Source organism: Vigna unguiculata, chromosome 10 (genome assembly GCF_004118075.2).
Source record: "Vigna unguiculata cultivar IT97K-499-35 chromosome 10, ASM411807v1, whole genome shotgun sequence".
NCBI classification, from domain to species: Eukaryota; Viridiplantae; Streptophyta; class Magnoliopsida; order Fabales; family Fabaceae; genus Vigna; species Vigna unguiculata.
In genome coordinates, this window is record NC_040288.1 from 20,732,197 (window position 1) to 20,749,327 (window position 17,131).

At 28.1% G+C, this 17,131-nt stretch overlaps 1 protein-coding gene and 1 long non-coding RNA gene across 4 annotated transcripts in view; one reads left to right on the top strand and one right to left on the bottom strand.

Annotated features, from left to right (window-relative positions):
- Window positions 1-5,290: 5,290 nt before the first annotated feature.
- Window positions 5,291-8,681, top strand: LOC114167424. Of its 3 annotated transcripts, none has more exons than XM_028052511.1 (5): window positions 5,291-5,662; window positions 6,538-6,586; window positions 6,666-6,826; window positions 6,913-7,611; window positions 8,248-8,681. In XM_028052511.1, the coding sequence occupies exons 1-5, from the start codon at window positions 5,453-5,455 to the stop codon at window positions 8,374-8,376; spliced, it is 1,248 nt and encodes a 415-aa protein (XP_027908312.1). In that variant the 5' UTR covers window positions 5,291-5,452; the 3' UTR covers window positions 8,377-8,681. The 3 variants fall into 3 exon arrangements, with proteins under 3 accessions (XP_027908312.1, XP_027908313.1, XP_027908314.1); XM_028052512.1 differs by having other exon boundaries at window positions 8,253-8,450; XM_028052513.1 differs by lacking the exon at window positions 5,291-5,662 and adding an exon at window positions 5,695-6,241.
- Window positions 8,682-16,775: 8,094 nt separating this feature from the next.
- The window catches only part of LOC114166018, an 858-nt gene continuing 502 nt past the window's right edge, over window positions 16,776-17,131 (bottom strand). The window contains exons 2-3 of the long non-coding RNA XR_003599831.1: window positions 17,072-17,131; window positions 16,776-16,906 (exon numbers count right to left, since the gene is read on the bottom strand). The exon at window positions 17,072-17,131 is cut by the window's right edge and continues 24 nt beyond it. This is a non-coding gene — a long non-coding RNA (uncharacterized LOC114166018). The remainder of the gene's footprint in view (window positions 16,907-17,071) is intronic.

The window sequence follows — 17,131 nt, forward strand, 5'->3', positions numbered from 1 at the left end:
CTTCATTCTCATCATCATCCTCCATTGAAGGTTTGGGGAGAGAGAAAACAGAGGAACAAAGCTTTGCGGGAATGGAAGGGGTTTTGAATTTCAAAATCTTCTAAAAGGCATGTACCCAATGATGTCTAAAATATAAGAAAACAATGACCTATGGAAAAGACCCAAATACCCTAACTTAAACAAGTGACACCTGTCCAATTTTTAGGTTTTTTGGTAACTTTCTCTTCTGGATATTACCTAAATACCCATTTCTAAGTTTTTGACACATGTCATTTTCTTTGGTTTTTTCGTCCTTGAAGGTTTAATTATTGGACTTCAACACGCGACCCAAAAGTAAATCTTTTCAACTTCTCTCCAGAAGCTTCAGCACCATTCACACACTCATCTACCACTCTGCCACACTGCTTTTCTCCGTTCTCTTTCCTCTACTCTTTCTTCCTCACACTCTCAACTTCTCTTTGAAGCTTCTTCTTCCTTTCCACTGCCAAGTTAAGTGTTTGATTCTCTAACTATTACCAACATAACCCAACACAAATGTGTATGAAGGTATTTTTGTTGTTGTTTCGATTTCATTTTATAAACATTTTTTTTTTGGTTTTCAAGGTGTTTTGAAACGTATTTTTGGCTATCAAAAGGTAATAACTTTCGATTTTTTTTGTTCTTTTTTCATATGCATTGTTACCCGTGTTGTTGTTTGAAGGTGTTTTTTGTTGTTTTAGTTTCGTTTTGGTAAGCGTTTTTTGGTTTTTCAGGTGTTGTAGACCTATTATTAGGTGAAGAAAAGGTAATAACTTTCGAGTGTTTTTTAGTTTCTGCTTCATCTTCCATATGTATTCATGTATGTGTTGTTGTTTGAATGTATTTTTTGTGTGTTTCTACTTCGTTTTCATAATTTTTTGTTTTGTTTTTCAAGTTCTCAACTTTTCTCCAGAAGCTTCAGCACCACTCACACACTCACCTACCACTCTGCTACACTTCTTTTCTCCGTTCTCTCTCCTCTACTCTTTCTTTCTTACACTCTCAGCTTCTCTTTGAAGCTTCTTCTTTTCCTCTGTTCTTTCAGGTTTTCTTCTTCTATTAAAAAGAAGATCGAAGATTTTTGAAGATCCAAAACGAAGTTCTCAAGCAGAAGGATGAAAAATCAATATGAAGTTTTATTTTTATTATTTTTCCATTTTTTGAGTTTGATTTTAATTATTTTTGTTTCGTGAGCCAACCCATCCTCCTGGTGGTGTTCCAATGGTGTTCCTCACATGTGGGTTTACGAGGTTAAACTAAGATCTGTTGTTGGATTTGTACGTTATTCATGGAAGTTTTTTTATATGAATTTTGTGTATATATAATTTGGTTGGTTTATGTGATGATGTTATTGTTCAATAAATATTATACTTACGATGCAGATGATGTTCTAAAGCAAGTTCTGGAAACTGAATACTTTTGATTTTTTTAAAAGATGAATGACTTGCTTAGTTAAGTTTCTAACACTAGATGGTAAAGTTTCTTCGGTGAAACCTCTGTATGTTTCGGTCTCTTCAAATCAGTAGCATGGAAAACATAAATTATTATTGAAGACCATTTAATAGCATGGAAAACATAAATTACTATTTAATGCAACTAGATGGTAAAATTTCTTCAATGAAACCTCTGGATGTTTCGGTCTCTTCAAATCAGTAGCATGGGAAACATAAATTACTATTCAAGACTATTTAATAGCATGTGAAACTGAAATTATTATTCAATACCTTTTAATAGTATGGGAAACATAAATTACTATTTAAGACCATTTAATGCAATAACTTACTCTGTCAATCAATCCTACGTTCAATGAAAACCTGCACAACTTCCTATGAAAATTTTAATTTATCACTGGATTGGAAATCTAAGTTTATCATTGTTCAAGAAACCCTACACAACTTCCAATGAAAAAATTTTAAATATATTTGCATAACGTCTAAATAATGAATACGAAATCTAAATAAACGTTTGTATAAATTTTTGTAATTATTATTTGTATTGCTCCAGATAATCATCATTGCACCACTGATCTAGATAATTGAACTGCTCCATTAATTTGAACTACTCGGAATAAACGTTTATTCAGATAAAAAAAATTGGTTTTTCAGGTTTGGACAGCTCTGGAAAAACCATTATTAGTATTATCACTATTACCTCTGGAAAAAACCATTATTAGTATTTTCATTGTTAACTGATTTCATTAATTAAATTAATTAAATGAAAAAATAAGTATTGAATGAAATTAACATAATTTTTAAGAATGATAAGATTTGGTTGGAGATCTTTTCGTATTCCTATAGTCAATAAGTTTATTTTCGCTTCTCAAGATTTTCTTTCAACGAAATCATTATATTTCAACTTCCCAAAACAGTATCTATTTATATTTATACTCTAGAAACTTCTTTGAACTGCTGCACATTTCCAACACGAAATCATCATTACATTTTTCGCATTCCCAAATCACTGTTTTTCAAAGATTGCAATTGATTGCAATTGTTGATATGACTGTTGCGTTTCTCCATAATTAATATTAAATACAAAATTATTATCATGTATATTAAATACAAATTTATTTGTAATTTTTAATTTTGAATATATGTACTTCATTATCATGTATACTGTTAGCATCAACTTTTCACTTGAATCTTAGGTGGTTTATTTGTTTGATCTATGTTTAATTTAATTTAATTTTTATTATTGTTAATTGTTAATGTATATTCTAATTTCCAAAATTAGAAAAAAAAATAATATTAATTTTTTAATACAAAAATAAAAGAAAATTATTTACTTGAACCAAAAAAATGTACAAGTTCATAATTATTCTGTCAAACTTTTTTAACACAAAAATAAATGATTTTTTAATACATATCACTAATAAATTATACGTCAAATTTTTAATTTAACACAAAAATGTACATACGCATGAATAATTAGTGATTGTAGTGTCAATTTTGCACTAATAAACTAGGAAACCAAATTCTCATATTGGAATGGAATTGAATGTTAGAGCTTTACAGTATTGTGAACTATTGTTATAAAATTTGAATTATAACAATATAACATACGTGTGTTTCATTTCATCTTAATATAACATACATGTGTTTCTATTTAAAAATTTTAACATCAATTTCATATTATATTTATTTTATACGGGACCAAATTACATAATACACCTACATTTTACTTTAACAACGACCGGTGCATATCCATCTCATTTTAATGTAATATATATGTGTTTCTATTTAAAAATTTTAACATCAATTTCATGTTATATTTATTTTATAGGGGACCAAATTACATAATACACCTACATTTTACTTTAACAACAACCGGTGCATATCCATTTCATTTTAATGTAATATATATGTGTTTCTATTTAAAAATTTTAACATCCATTTCATGTTGTATTTATTTTGTACGAGACCCTATTACACAATATGCCTACATTTTACTCTAATAACGACCCGTCCATACGCATTTTAATATAATATACATTGTGTTTTTATCTAAAAATTTTAACATCAATTTAATGTTGTATTTATTTTGTACGGGACCATATTACATAATATGCATACATCTTACTTAAATAATGACCCATACATATACATATACATTTCATTTTAATATATATATATATATATATATATATATATATATATATATGTGTGTGTGTTTGTGTGTGTGTGTGTGTGTGTGTTTTATCTACGAGTGTTTTGATTTAAAAATTTTAAAATCAATTTCATGTGGATAATACTTTTGTACGGGACCAAAATTCAAAATATACCTACATTTCATTTATTTAATAATTCAAAAAAAGAAATATGTTCAAAAACATCAAATAATTAACTCAGAGTCGATGTTTACATTGATAACAATATGTTGTATTTTTTTTAATTTTAACCTTGAATTCATATTAAATTTTTAATAAAATTACATTTCACAATATATTTGCACTTCATTCATATTTACATTACATGCTACTTTTTATAACAATAAAATATAGTAATATAAATAAATAATTCATTCAAAAATAACAAAAACAATATTAATTTTTTTAATCTAAATTATTAACAAAATGACCCAAGCATATTGAAAAGACACTTGAATCTATTATTACTATACCTTGCCAACAAAATTACAATCTTCAGATTTATTCTTAAATGTAATTATTTTAATATCTAAAACATATTTACATGTTCATATAAATTATGCTAATAATAACAATAATTTAATTTAATTTTTCATTAATATAATGTATATAACATTTAAACAAAATGCTTACAACAATAATAATACAAAAACAAAAAGAAACTCGTGCGCACGCACGGGTCTCATACTAGTAAATGACTAAAAAGACTAATTTTTATACACGTGTCAGTATAATAGATAGGGGTAATATTGTAACCGAGAGTGTATAAAATGACCAAAAGCCCAAATATTTGCACACGTGTCAAGAATTTAAGTCGGAGTATTTGAGTCTTTTTCAGAGTTCATTGTTTTCATATGTTTTAGATACCGTTAAAGATTTTGACTATATGACCGTGTATATGTATATATGATTACGAGTTTACATTTTTGGCTCTTTGCGCTATTAGTTCTCCAATAATTGTAATGGTTCCATTTTAATTCTCTATATTATAATTGCGGACGTTGAATCTCTCATGCACCATTTTAGGTTTCCAAATTCTCATTTTTGTCACAATCATGTAACTTTTAGTCCTTCGTAAGGTTATAAATTAATATAAATTAGCAAATTCTGATTAAAAAGTACAAAAATTACATAATTACGATATTTATTTTCGAAATTCATATGAACCAAAAGTGTGAATATATCTTTGTTTTTTTCTTTCAAAGCAGAAGACCATTAAAAATGGAGACTAAAATAAATTTATTTAAATTACAGCCAATAAAGTAATTAATTTTAAATTAAAAAAAACAACAACAATCTTATCCAAAACTAAAAATTAAAGTATATTTAAATTTTTTTTTTATTTTCGTTCTCGTACTTATCTTTTATATTTTGAAAGAAGAAGAAAAAAATGACTCTTCTGTTTTGTTTTTAATCATAAGTAATAAATAAACTGTAAAAATAATGTAAGAGAAAAAGTAAAGGAAGGACCCCAGGGTTCCTTTCCACATGAGTTATACACGTGGATCCATTTTCACTTTTATTCTTTTGCATGCATGATTTAATACCACTAGAAAATAAAATAACAAAATAAAAAATAAATTAAACTTCGATCTTAACCCCACCACTATAAAAGGACCCCACCCCACTTCTCCCGAACTCACTCTCACCGCCAGCATTAGATAGATTCTGGATTTTCAGCCTCTATTCAACAAGAAGCGATCAAAGAATAATCACACTCGTCTCTTTTACCGTGCAACTCGTTGTGTTGTGTTGTGTGGCACACCAAATTTCGCTACTCTTCAAGCGATGAAGGCTCTCACCAGTTCTTGTTCTAAGGCCATCGTCGACACTTCACGATCTTGGCCTCCCAGAGTTTCCATTCGTGTTTCTGATAGACCCGAATTCTTCTTCTCTCCGCGTCCCTGGAACGACAAAAAGGGTTGCAACTTATGGCTCCTCAAAGTTGTTCCCATCAAGGGCGTTTTTCCAGTTCATGCAGTGCCATCAAAAGACCAGGTCTTTATCCTTTTGTGCTTAGTTTGCAGCCTTGGTTTTCTTTTTGAGTAATCCAGTTCATGGGTTCTTGTTTCTTTGGAAGATGGTTGCTTTCGGGTGGGGGAGATTCTATTGGGTTCCCCAAGATATGCTTCTTTTTCTTTTCTTGCCTCTTTTTCTTTTCCTGAATATTCGTGTACTGTAGTTTACCAACTAAAAGGTCGAGTTTGGGCAGTTTTATCGCATCTTTTGGTTTCTTTTTTACACTTTTATTCTTCCTTTTATGTGAGTGAGTGTGTGTAGATCCAAAACTTGCTGCTGACCATTTCGTTTTACTTCTATACGTCTTGGTTCTGATTCCATTGTCACTTTCTTTTTTGTAGCCCTTTTTTAGGAATGATTATCTATTGAAATGTTTGACGGCTTCAACATCAATTCTGTTTCTGTTTGCTTTTTCCTTTACCATTTGCCACCTACACAATCTTTTGCTTTAATTTCATTTAGTTTTTCAAGATTTACTGTCTTTATACCAAGCATGAAGTAAGATTCTTTCTTGCTTAGTTCCGGTTTGAAGTTTTCTCTGTTTCTCTGATGTTACTGGTGAAGCCTCTTCACTGTCTGTATTTCCATGATTGAGTGTAATTCAAAGAGCATATGAGCCAAACTAAGAAGATGTAGTTTTAGTTCTATTTCCTATCTGATTTGAAGAGTAATAAACGTTTCCATAAAAATGTTGAAAGAACTACGCTAAAAATGTTGAAAGAACTGCATCTAATTTTATTGCCAAACTTATGTGGGGAAATTAGTTAAGAAATGTTGTCTGGTTGTTGGACACACATTCAATAAACTGAGAACATATTTGATTAGACTGTCTTGACCTGGATGAAATTTTGCAGGTGGACTTGGAAGCTGCAGAACCTGAAGCTGAAAACAATAAACAAACAAGTGGGTTTGAATGGCCTTTTAAATTTGTCTACTATATCCTGTGGAATTCAAAATCCTAACATTGTAATTTGTGGTGCAGATGAATCGAAGTTTGTTCGTGTAGCATTTGGGTTGCAAAAGAATTGTGAGTTCGGAGAACAGTTTCTTATAGTTGGAGATGATCCTTCGCTTGGTTCATGGGACCCATTAGAAGCATTGCCGATGACATGGTCTGAAGGACATATATGGACTGCTGAGGTGGTGAGTAAAATCTGATCAGAATTTGAAAGTATTTTCTGATAGAGAAGATGAAGAAATTTTGTTTATGCTTTCTTTTATGTAATCAGGATATGCCTGCTGGAAAGTTGATCCAGTTCAAGTTCATATTGAAAGGAAAAGAAGGTGATATTATTTGGCAGCCAGGATCAGATAGAGTCATCCAGACTTGGGAAACTGTGAATACAATAACTGTTTGTGAAGATTGGGAGTATGCAGAACTTCAGACAATAGCAGAGGCAGATCAGCTTGCTGAACCAGATAAGGAAACCCCGAATGACTCTGAAGTGTCTGCTTCTGCTGAAATTTTGGATAACCCTCACAACGAACTGGATTCCAATGCATCTGAAGTAACGACTGCTGAAGATTCCAAATTTTATGAGATACCACTTGCTGAAACAGTCACTGATAATAGTAGTTCTTCCTTGACGGAAATTCGTCGTCGTGCTATTGCAAGAAACATAATTCCCGATGAGGAATTCTTCAAGGATACTAGCAGTAAATGGAATGAAAAGATTGAACCGAGTGAAGAATCAGCTGATCTTGGAAACAATGGAAGTATTGCATCACTGGAGGATGAGGAAGGGACAGTTGTGGAAAGCAGCTTATTATTTGAATTTGTAGGCGATCCTGTTCTTGTACCTGGCTTAACAATACCACCAACTGAGCCAAGTAACGAGGCAAGCCAAGGTGAAGAAGTTCAAGAAAAGACTAGCAAGGACATTTCAGTTGAAGCTTCTGAAACTGATCAGGATCGGAATCCACCCGAGGTAAACGCTTGATGAGTGTGACCTTCCCTTTCTCCTCTCGTTCTTACCTTTCCCCTACTTTACTTGTCCGCATCTACCTTTGGCTGAGGATTGCATGATTCTCGTTTTGAAGAACAAGTAGTTTAGAGCTTGGGTTTTGGAGTCCTTGTGGACATGTGATTAAATAGTAAACGAAATTGTTCTGTTCTGTTCTGTTTGTATCATCATCTACGTTTTATCAATAAAGTGCATTGTGTCCTTCACCATTGGGCGTCACCTTGTTTCTTATATACACAATAAATGCATTTTTGGCCAAAAAGAAAGGAAGAAAATAATTTTTCCTGTTTAATAGCTATCGCTAATTAAATGAATCTTAACCATTGATGGAATGCTCTTCAACTATATGGAAAAAATGGAACAGCCCTTTGAAAGATTTTACTACAAGTTTTTGAATGCTTGAATAAAGAAAGCCATAATAACCCAATTTATTCACTAGCATTCTGGAATTATGTAACCGGTTAGAAAGACTAATCAAGCATACTCTTTAGCATTGCCATAAGATTATGATTATATTCACAATATTATAATACATAGTTCATGCTAGTGTTGTTATCGCTTTAATCTTACTTTTTATATGCTTAAACTGTAATTGTTCAGTTCAGTAAGGAGCAAGAAACTAATGATGCACAGAACTATGAATCTGAAGATGGCACTCCCTTGCAAAATCACATGAAATGGGGCCAGGCAAGCGTTAAGAAGTTTCTTTCACAACTAGGATTCCATTGAGGGTCAAACTTTATGGAAGAAACATCATTGAAATTGATCTTTTCTGATCCATTTGAACAAATCTTACTGCATGGGAAAGATGGAAGGAGGTTCAATGTTGGGTGTATACAGCTGTCACTTAGATTGTATTATCTTTCAATTTTGGCTACTTCTGTGATCTGTGTAGCTGGTAGGAGTTTCGTGGGCGATAGATAGCTCTGTGGTTATGAATGGCATAGTGATAGTAGTTGGTATCATGTATCCTCTTATAATAAGTACTATGAAACACTTCTATGTTTTGCCTAATTCATTCTTATGCTTTAAAATATGGAAAATGTAAATACAACGGAACGAACCTTACATTCAATTATTTAATTTAAGTACCGGAAATAAGTACTGCTTTCCGATTATAATTAAAAGTTTAACTTACTAATTTGTATAATATAGTTCTTGATTCTACGGAGTGGAAGGTCTTTGAAAGTTGAGTCAAGTCTATTATGATGAAATATAAGTATGAGCTAGATTGATTTTAATGGTTATATTTAATAATTAATACTTTGTGTGATTATACGTGATGTGAATGGATAAAAAAATGAATCTATAATATTTGATAAATTATTACCAATTCTAAATTGTACTTAAATTGTACCAACCCTGAGTTAGTTATGTTATGAATAATAAATTACTGGTTGAAAATGTTTAGCAATGCATTTTTCATAAATTTTAACTTTTAAATTTAGTAAAGAATTATAATAAAACTATAGAAAGGGAATCGAAAACAAAAGTGCTTTGTAAATTTAAATGGTGTGTCGTGATTTGTGTGAAGTTGGCAGCGTACGACAGAGGGAGTCATAACTTTAGGCGTATATTGTGACTGACATGTTTGGAAGCTGTGTCAGATGAGTAAATTTTGGATTAAGATTCTCTGCATACAATTTTTTATTAATCTGCATGAATCCAACCGTAAATAGATGTTGAAGTTAAATAAAATATTGTTAGAAGTTTGCAAATAAATTTAAATTAATCAGTTCATTAAACTCTTTCAAATTTTTTAAACCAATTTTAAACCAATTAAAGAAATTTATTTGCAAATGTTTTAAATGGTTCGGTTACAATTTCTGTATGAGAAGCTAATTACTTGAAACTAGAGCTGTGAAAATGGGTCATCCAACCCAACCCAATTTGATTCGTGACGGGTTGGTCACTTAGTAGGTCAATCCAACCCGACTCACTTATTAGCGAGTCAACAAAATTAGAATCATATTCGACCCACCACGGTTTGGCGGGTTAAACGGGTTGGCTCACTAGTTCACTTAATTAAAAAAAAACACACAATTTTTTTTCTTCAATCCCAAGAAAACTAAATTATAATTTCGATTAAAATCTAAATAAACTTCAATACAATCCAAATAAAATTCCAAATTATGTTAAACTCCAAATACAAACCAAAATCATAAAAACATAAATTACTATCTAACATCAAATCATTCTTTTCACTTATCAATGGATAAATCCACAACATTTTCATCTCTTGAAGCATCTTCTTTATCCCCATCTACAATAAAACAAGAAAAAAATAATGTTAACTAATAATATTAAAAGATTAAGTATTAAATAATTAAATTAATTTTACAATACTAATAATAATGTTACCTGTTAGTTTAAAATCATGCAACCAATTTTGTGTTAAAATGAGTGCCTCAACATTCTCTGGAAGAATGGAAGAACGATATTTGGTTAGCACACGAGAACCAAGACTAAAAGTAGACTCACTAGCAACGATAGTGATTGGAATGCTAAGCACGTCACAAGCCATCTTAGACAAGTTTAGATAACGATCTCGACGATCCCTCCAATAGCTCAATACATCCAACTTATCAAAAAATTTTGGATTAAGATTCCCTACATCTAAATAAAGATCCAATTAAGACCTTCCAGTGTCAATAACATGTTGGCTCAAATAATCAACATATTCCTAGGACAATATGAAAAATATTTAATATGTCATTCATAATTAAGAAATAAAGCACATTGTGTTTAAGGAGAAATTTGAGAATTAAAAACTCACATCAAATGCATCCATCACTTGCTCATCATTCGTAAAAGAAGAAAGTTGTGGTCGAGGAGAAACTTGAGAACTTGAACTCTTTGACTCATTTGGATTTAAACTGACATATTCTTCAAACAACTTATACATATTATCCTTTAAAACATTAATCTTTTCTTCACAAGTAGAAGGATCAATCTTTGAATAACAAAATCGAATTGCTTCCAACTTCATCCGTGGATCAAGAATAGCCCCAATAGCAAGAATATCACAATAGTGATCCCAATACTTACTAAACTTGTTCATCATACTCAATGACATATCTTTAATCGTCGGATCATCACTTTTTGCATTTTCACGCAACAAACATTCAATTTTCCAAACTTGCATGAAGTAACGATTTGAAGTTGGATAAGAAGAACCTGAAATCAAATTAGTCATTACATAAAATGGCTTCAAAAACTCACATTTTTTCAGCCCTTTTCCACTCATCATTTGATGGATAATGAATATAATTTCTATCACGGATAGTCAAGCTTGCAAAGGCACGCCGATATCTAATTGCACTCTCAAGCATAAGGTAGGTAGAATTCCATCTAGTAGCAACATCCATTCTCAAACCTACTTTGGTATCAATACTCCTCACTTGAATAACACATTCTTTAAATGTATTTTTTCTTGCCTCTGATCCTCTTACATACTTGATACTCTCTCTAATCTTATGTAAAGCATCAGAAGCCACCCTTAATCCCTCTTGCACAATAATATTCAAGACATGTTCACTACACCTTACATGAAAGTAATCACCATTACATATCAAACTATTTTGCAAACTCAATTGCTCACGCAAAATTTTTTGCAACACCTCATTGACACTAGCATTGTCTAATGTGATAGAAAAAATCTTCCTATCTATTCCCCAATCAAGCAACAAAGCAAAAAAATTTTGTGCCCAATCATGACCCGTATATGGAGGTTCCATTTTACAAAAAGTAATAATCTTACTCTTCAACCTCCAACTCAGATCAACAAAATGAGCAGTCAAATAAATAAACCCTTCTTGATTTATAGAAGTTCAACAATTAAATGTTAAACAAATTCGGCTATGAGATTTACGCATTGCGAGTTTCACCCTCTCTTTGTGTTCATAAAATTTCTTTGAAATATTAGACACAGTTGAATTCCTACTTGGAACTCTTATCTGAATTTAGATATACAAGCAATTCTTTAATCCACTTATACTCAACAAAATTATATGGAAGCCCATGTTGAATAATAGCCATTGAAATAAGGTCATCTACAACTTTTTGGTCAATTTCCCTAGATCTTAATTTTCCAGTATGATCAATTATCATTTTTTTTCCCACGTCATTGTCTTTTAATTTCTTTAGGACCGTACACTTTGACAAATGACGTAACATTGTTGAGGTCCCTATATTTGAACCACCAGAAACATACTCTGCACCACATGCATTACATTTTGCCTTTTTTTTACCTTCTTTTATACCAATTTTTGTAAAATGATCCCAAACCTAGGTCTCTTACTTTCTCTACCAAAATTTGTACCCTCATGAAGTGAAAGTGAAGGAAAAAGATAAGAGATAGAAATTAGAACCGTGAAAATGATGAACAATTAAATAGTGTGAAGTCCGAAAGTAGCGGATTCAAGACAATAACAATAAACTAAAAGATACAATAATAAATTAAAAGAATAACAATTTAGGTTTGAGTTTTACTTTTTTTAATATTATATATATATATATATATATATATATATATATATATATATATATATATATATATATATATATATATATATATATATATATATATATATATATATATATATATATATATATATATAATATATATATATATATATATATATATATATATATATATACTAGTTCTTATATCAAAACGCATGAGATATTTTAAAATGTATTTTTTTTTATTTAAAATGATTGAATAAAAACACTAAAATTAGAATTTAAAATTTTCATTATATTTAATATTGTTACATGCGTAATCATTATATATATTAAAAAATTAAATAAAACTATATAACTTGATTTTTTTTTTAAATTTATACGTCTTGATTTATATTTTTAGTAAAAAAAACTTGTATAATTTAAATTATATAAAAATGATGATTACTTTTTCAAATATCTAAAGTTTTTAAAATAAAAATTATAAATGAGATAGTAATGTAAATGTTTGTATCCAAAAGTTAAATTTAATAAACACTTAATTATATTAAATTTATAACTAATATTCTTTATTTAATGTTAATATTTATCCTTTTTAGTAATTAAAATATACTAATGGCATAAATATTCGTTTAACTTTTACTCACAAAAATATTTAGCAATTAAATGTTTTTATGAAAATAATTATGAGATTTGTGTAAAAAATATATAAGTTAATTAATAACTACTAATTTTAATAAAATACTAATAATAATACAAATAGTTATTATTATTTCAATATAATTAATTTCTTTCATATAATTTTCTCCAAATATATAATCATGTATACTTATAAATAGAATATTTAATAAAAAGTTTAATAATATGAAAAAAAATTAAATAATTAATTGCAGTTATTTTTTATAACAAATTAATTAAAAATAGATAATATTATTTTATAATAATATTATATATAACAATGAATTATATTATTAATAATATAATATACCTGAACTGAATTTATAAACATAAATTATATTGAAATCTACGTCTTTTAAAGTTATGTTTAATATAATTATTAATATATTTGGAAAAACATTTTTTTCTTACAATTTTTTTCTCTTTCAGATTTTTTTAATATATATATATAGAATTCATCAGTACAATGTTTTGATGTTTTCGAGGAAGAAGTGTTCATCCAGACGTTATAGTTTAAAAAAAAATCTAAAATTGTGTCTCCTTACTAATACAGATAAGATAAGTCGATTTTTAGCCGGGTTCCATGATTTGATCAGTTGAGTTTCCATTAACCCCTTTATAATATTTATTTTTTTGAATCGATTTTGGATCTCTTGGTTTGTTTCATGAATGTTAGTAGTGGTAGAAGGATTGGTCTTATTATAAATAGAATGATTGTCGGCAGAACAATAATAATGATTGTAAACTTAATTTTTTTGAATTTAATAATGTTTAGATGAATTGTTTTACACATTTAAGTATGTGTTTGATTTGAGTATTAAAAAGTTATTTTACACAGGGTACATGGAATGAAACAATAAATTCGGCCTCCTTAATTTTAGCTATACAATAAATTGTAATAAAAAAATCACATAGATTTAATTAGATGTATTTTTTAAAATATATAAAATGAGGGAAACTTATATTTATACAATATATGGAAATACAATGTATTTAAAATATGCAATTGAATAATCTTATATAGAAAAAAATATTATAACATCTTTTGTTTACGAAAAATAATATAAAAATTGCAAACTTATACTAACGTAATAAAATCCGAATATAAAAAAATAAAACATGAATACATATAAATATATAAATATATATAATAAAATATTAAAGAAATTATAAAATTAATGTAGAAGCTTAGATTATTTCCTAAAAGAATATCATAAATAATAAGATTTTTAATATAATAATTAACTTAAAGATTTTTTTACGTAAAAAAAAATATTTGAATATTTGTTTTTAGAAACCTAATATAATAAAATTTAAGTTTTTTTAGGAAAGAAACAGATAAAAATTCTAAATTTTCTAAAAATTTATTTGATGTAAGAAAAATATATTTGAAGTCATAAAAAAATAACTATTAATGTATTTTTTAAATCCTAATTTAATATAAATTTAATTTTTGTTCAAAATTTTAGAGAACTATCTTAAGTGTTGCTTGAATGTAGCTACATTTCACCCAAAGACAAAATTTCTTCCAAAATCTCGCCACAAAATATTTGTTGGTTTAAAATCATAATTATTTTTTTTTTCAATTTCTTTATGCTTTAATTTTGAAGTCCATATCTTTGAATATATAACAAAAAATTGTAGAGAAAAGTTATTTTTTTATAAGAAATAATGAAATGAAACAAAATTATAACAAAAATAGGAAACAAAAATGATTGTAAATTCTCCTCTAGAATTTCTTCCACATATCATTAAGGATACCTCATTGTTAACAATCAAACAGGAAATTTTTTTGAAGTGAAATTAATTAAACAATACTATTTCCAAAACTTTTATTAAATATAAGATAAATTCAATTAAAACTTCAAACTTGGGACGTATTAGAATTTAGCAGTGCATTAAGTCCCACAAAGTATAATTGCTCATGTTGATAATTGATGCTCACATAATTGAAAGATGTGTGTTTGTAATGCATTATGACACCAAAACCCAAAATATTAATTTCTTTGTTCAAAGAAGAAGATGAAAAGTTAATTGTTAGAAGAAAAAAAATTGACTTTGATGAGTGAGAAGATAAGTGTTGGAAAAAGAAGGTTAAAAGTTGGTGAAGGTAATCTTGGAAAACGAAAAACTTTGTAGTAGTGGTGTTGGCAAGCTCAATTAATTTTTTTGGGAAGATGAAAAATAGATCTTTACTATTGAAGAAGATAGTTGAAATTATGCAAGAATTATTTTTATGTCTTTTTTGAAGATGCAAAGTAGATTTCTATTACTTGGCTAGAAGGAAAATTGGATAACATCATTGAAACTTGATTTTTTATTTTGAAAGTTGGCAACATCAACTAAACTTTTACTAACATCATTGTCGCATATAGTATTTTGGATCTTACATGAAATGAGGAAGAAGAAATGTTGAAAGACAACAATACAACGAAAATGACACATTATGTATTTGTGGATTTGTGAAAGATAAAAAAACAAATGCTAAGATGATAGATTTACCAAAAATAATAAATTTTATTATTTTAGGGATGTCCATCCAATACAAATATTTTGTAGAAAGAAAATTTTTATTGTTCATTGCATTCTAGTGCTAAGACAAAGAAGTTTTACAATGTGAAAACTTTTTCATTGGCACTTTCACAACAAACTTTATGATTTGAGAATTTCAAAATGGGCATTTGATCCCACAAAACTGTTGGTCTTCATAAATAATAATAATAATAATGCATTATAAATACGCAAAATTTCCTTGTTTATTGTGGATCTGCCTGTTGATATGCTTCAATGCATTAAGACCATAAAAAATGAATTGCTTCTAGTGACAATTAATGTTGTGTGAATTAATGCTTGGTGAGAATAAGATTAAAGTCCCAATTATTAATTAATTTTCATTAAAGATGTTTGAGCATTAATCATTAAGCAAAGTACTTCAAACACATATTTTCATAATCTGGAAAATTTTAAAAAAAAATATCACATTTTCCAATTACAACTTATTGTAAAAACCTTTGATGTGGATGCTAATTTCGTTACACTCAACCTTGAAAAAAGAGAAAATCTATGCCTTCCTCCAAAGCATGAAGAAGGAATGAGTTAACATAACAATTAAATGCGGACTACACTTACCAAGATGTGAGGGTTTGGCATGTAGTTGGACTTTTCAGTTACCAATATAAATTGAAATTGGACTTTTGAATTATTGAAATACAAATTCAATTAATAATTTTAATAAAAAAATTAAAATAAAAATGCCTAAATAAAAATAAATAAAAGATTAAAATGTCACCAAATAATACAAAATGCTAATTTCAAATCCTAAAAACAAACTTTTTAGTTTATTAAACTATCAAAAACTGAGTTTTGAATTTTTCCAAAATCAATTAAAGAAATAAATATCACTATATAAGTCAAACAAATTTGAAGCTCAATATTTGTATTTAAATAATTATATAATAAAGATTAACTGATTATATAATAAATATAAATCTTCGATCACTAACATTGATAAGTATAAATATATGTTTATTTGTTAATCTTAAAATGTTTGTTATCAGCACTATTGGTTATTGTTATTAATCGTTACTATTATTATTATGATTATTAGTATACAAATAATATTATTGAAAAAAATAAGTATGTTTTTTTGGTATTGAAAAAATATTTACTTTATGCTATTTATAGTGATAATTTCTAATCTCAAATATTCTGTAGGATTCTAAAAGATTGAACATTATTTCGGATATACATCTCTATTGCATACATTATTTCTTTGCATATATCATTATTGCATCCAAAAAAAAGTGTTTACATATAATTGAATTAAATTAAGTTAAATTGAATCATGTAATATATTATTATACATTATTATTAAATAGTAAATAACAAATGTCAAATGTTAATAATTATATTTCTTATATTAAAATTAAAATAGCAAAATACAACTCATAAAATAATAATCCTAAATAATAAAAAAAATGGTGTGAGAAGACCACGAGAGAGCATTGAATGTTTTGGAAATGATTAACTATTGCATGCTGCAGCCAAAAGGTGTGCGACAAGAAATCTGTTGTTATCTTTTCACACTTGAGTATGCTTTGGAAGATGCAAAAGTTACCTAAAATAAAAAAAAATAGTTTGTCAACAATCCACGTATTTGAATCAGTCATAAAAAAATACTTTATACTTTAATTTCAATTTTAAAGTATCTTCGGTAATGCATAAGGAAAAAATATCAAAGTACTTATTTGACCAAAAAAGATCATTATAGTCAAATACATACCTTTTCTTGTAAATGAACTATAATGAAACCATCTTTAAACTTTGCAGCTAGTAAACTTGG

What these genes read in the sequence shown, in the direction of transcription:
- LOC114167424 (XM_028052511.1), top strand. Translation starts at nt 5,453, where the DNA reads ATGAAGGCTCTCACCAGTTCTTGTTCTAAGGCCATCGTCGACACTTCA. An exon ending in CAGTGCCATCAAAAGACCAG is followed by an intron (nt 5,663 to 6,537) that starts GTCTTTATCCTT and finishes GAAATTTTGCAG; the next exon opens with GTGGACTTGGAAGCTGCAGA. An exon ending in ATATATGGACTGCTGAGGTG is followed by an intron (nt 6,827 to 6,912) that starts GTGAGTAAAATC and finishes TTATGTAATCAG; the next exon opens with GATATGCCTGCTGGAAAGTT.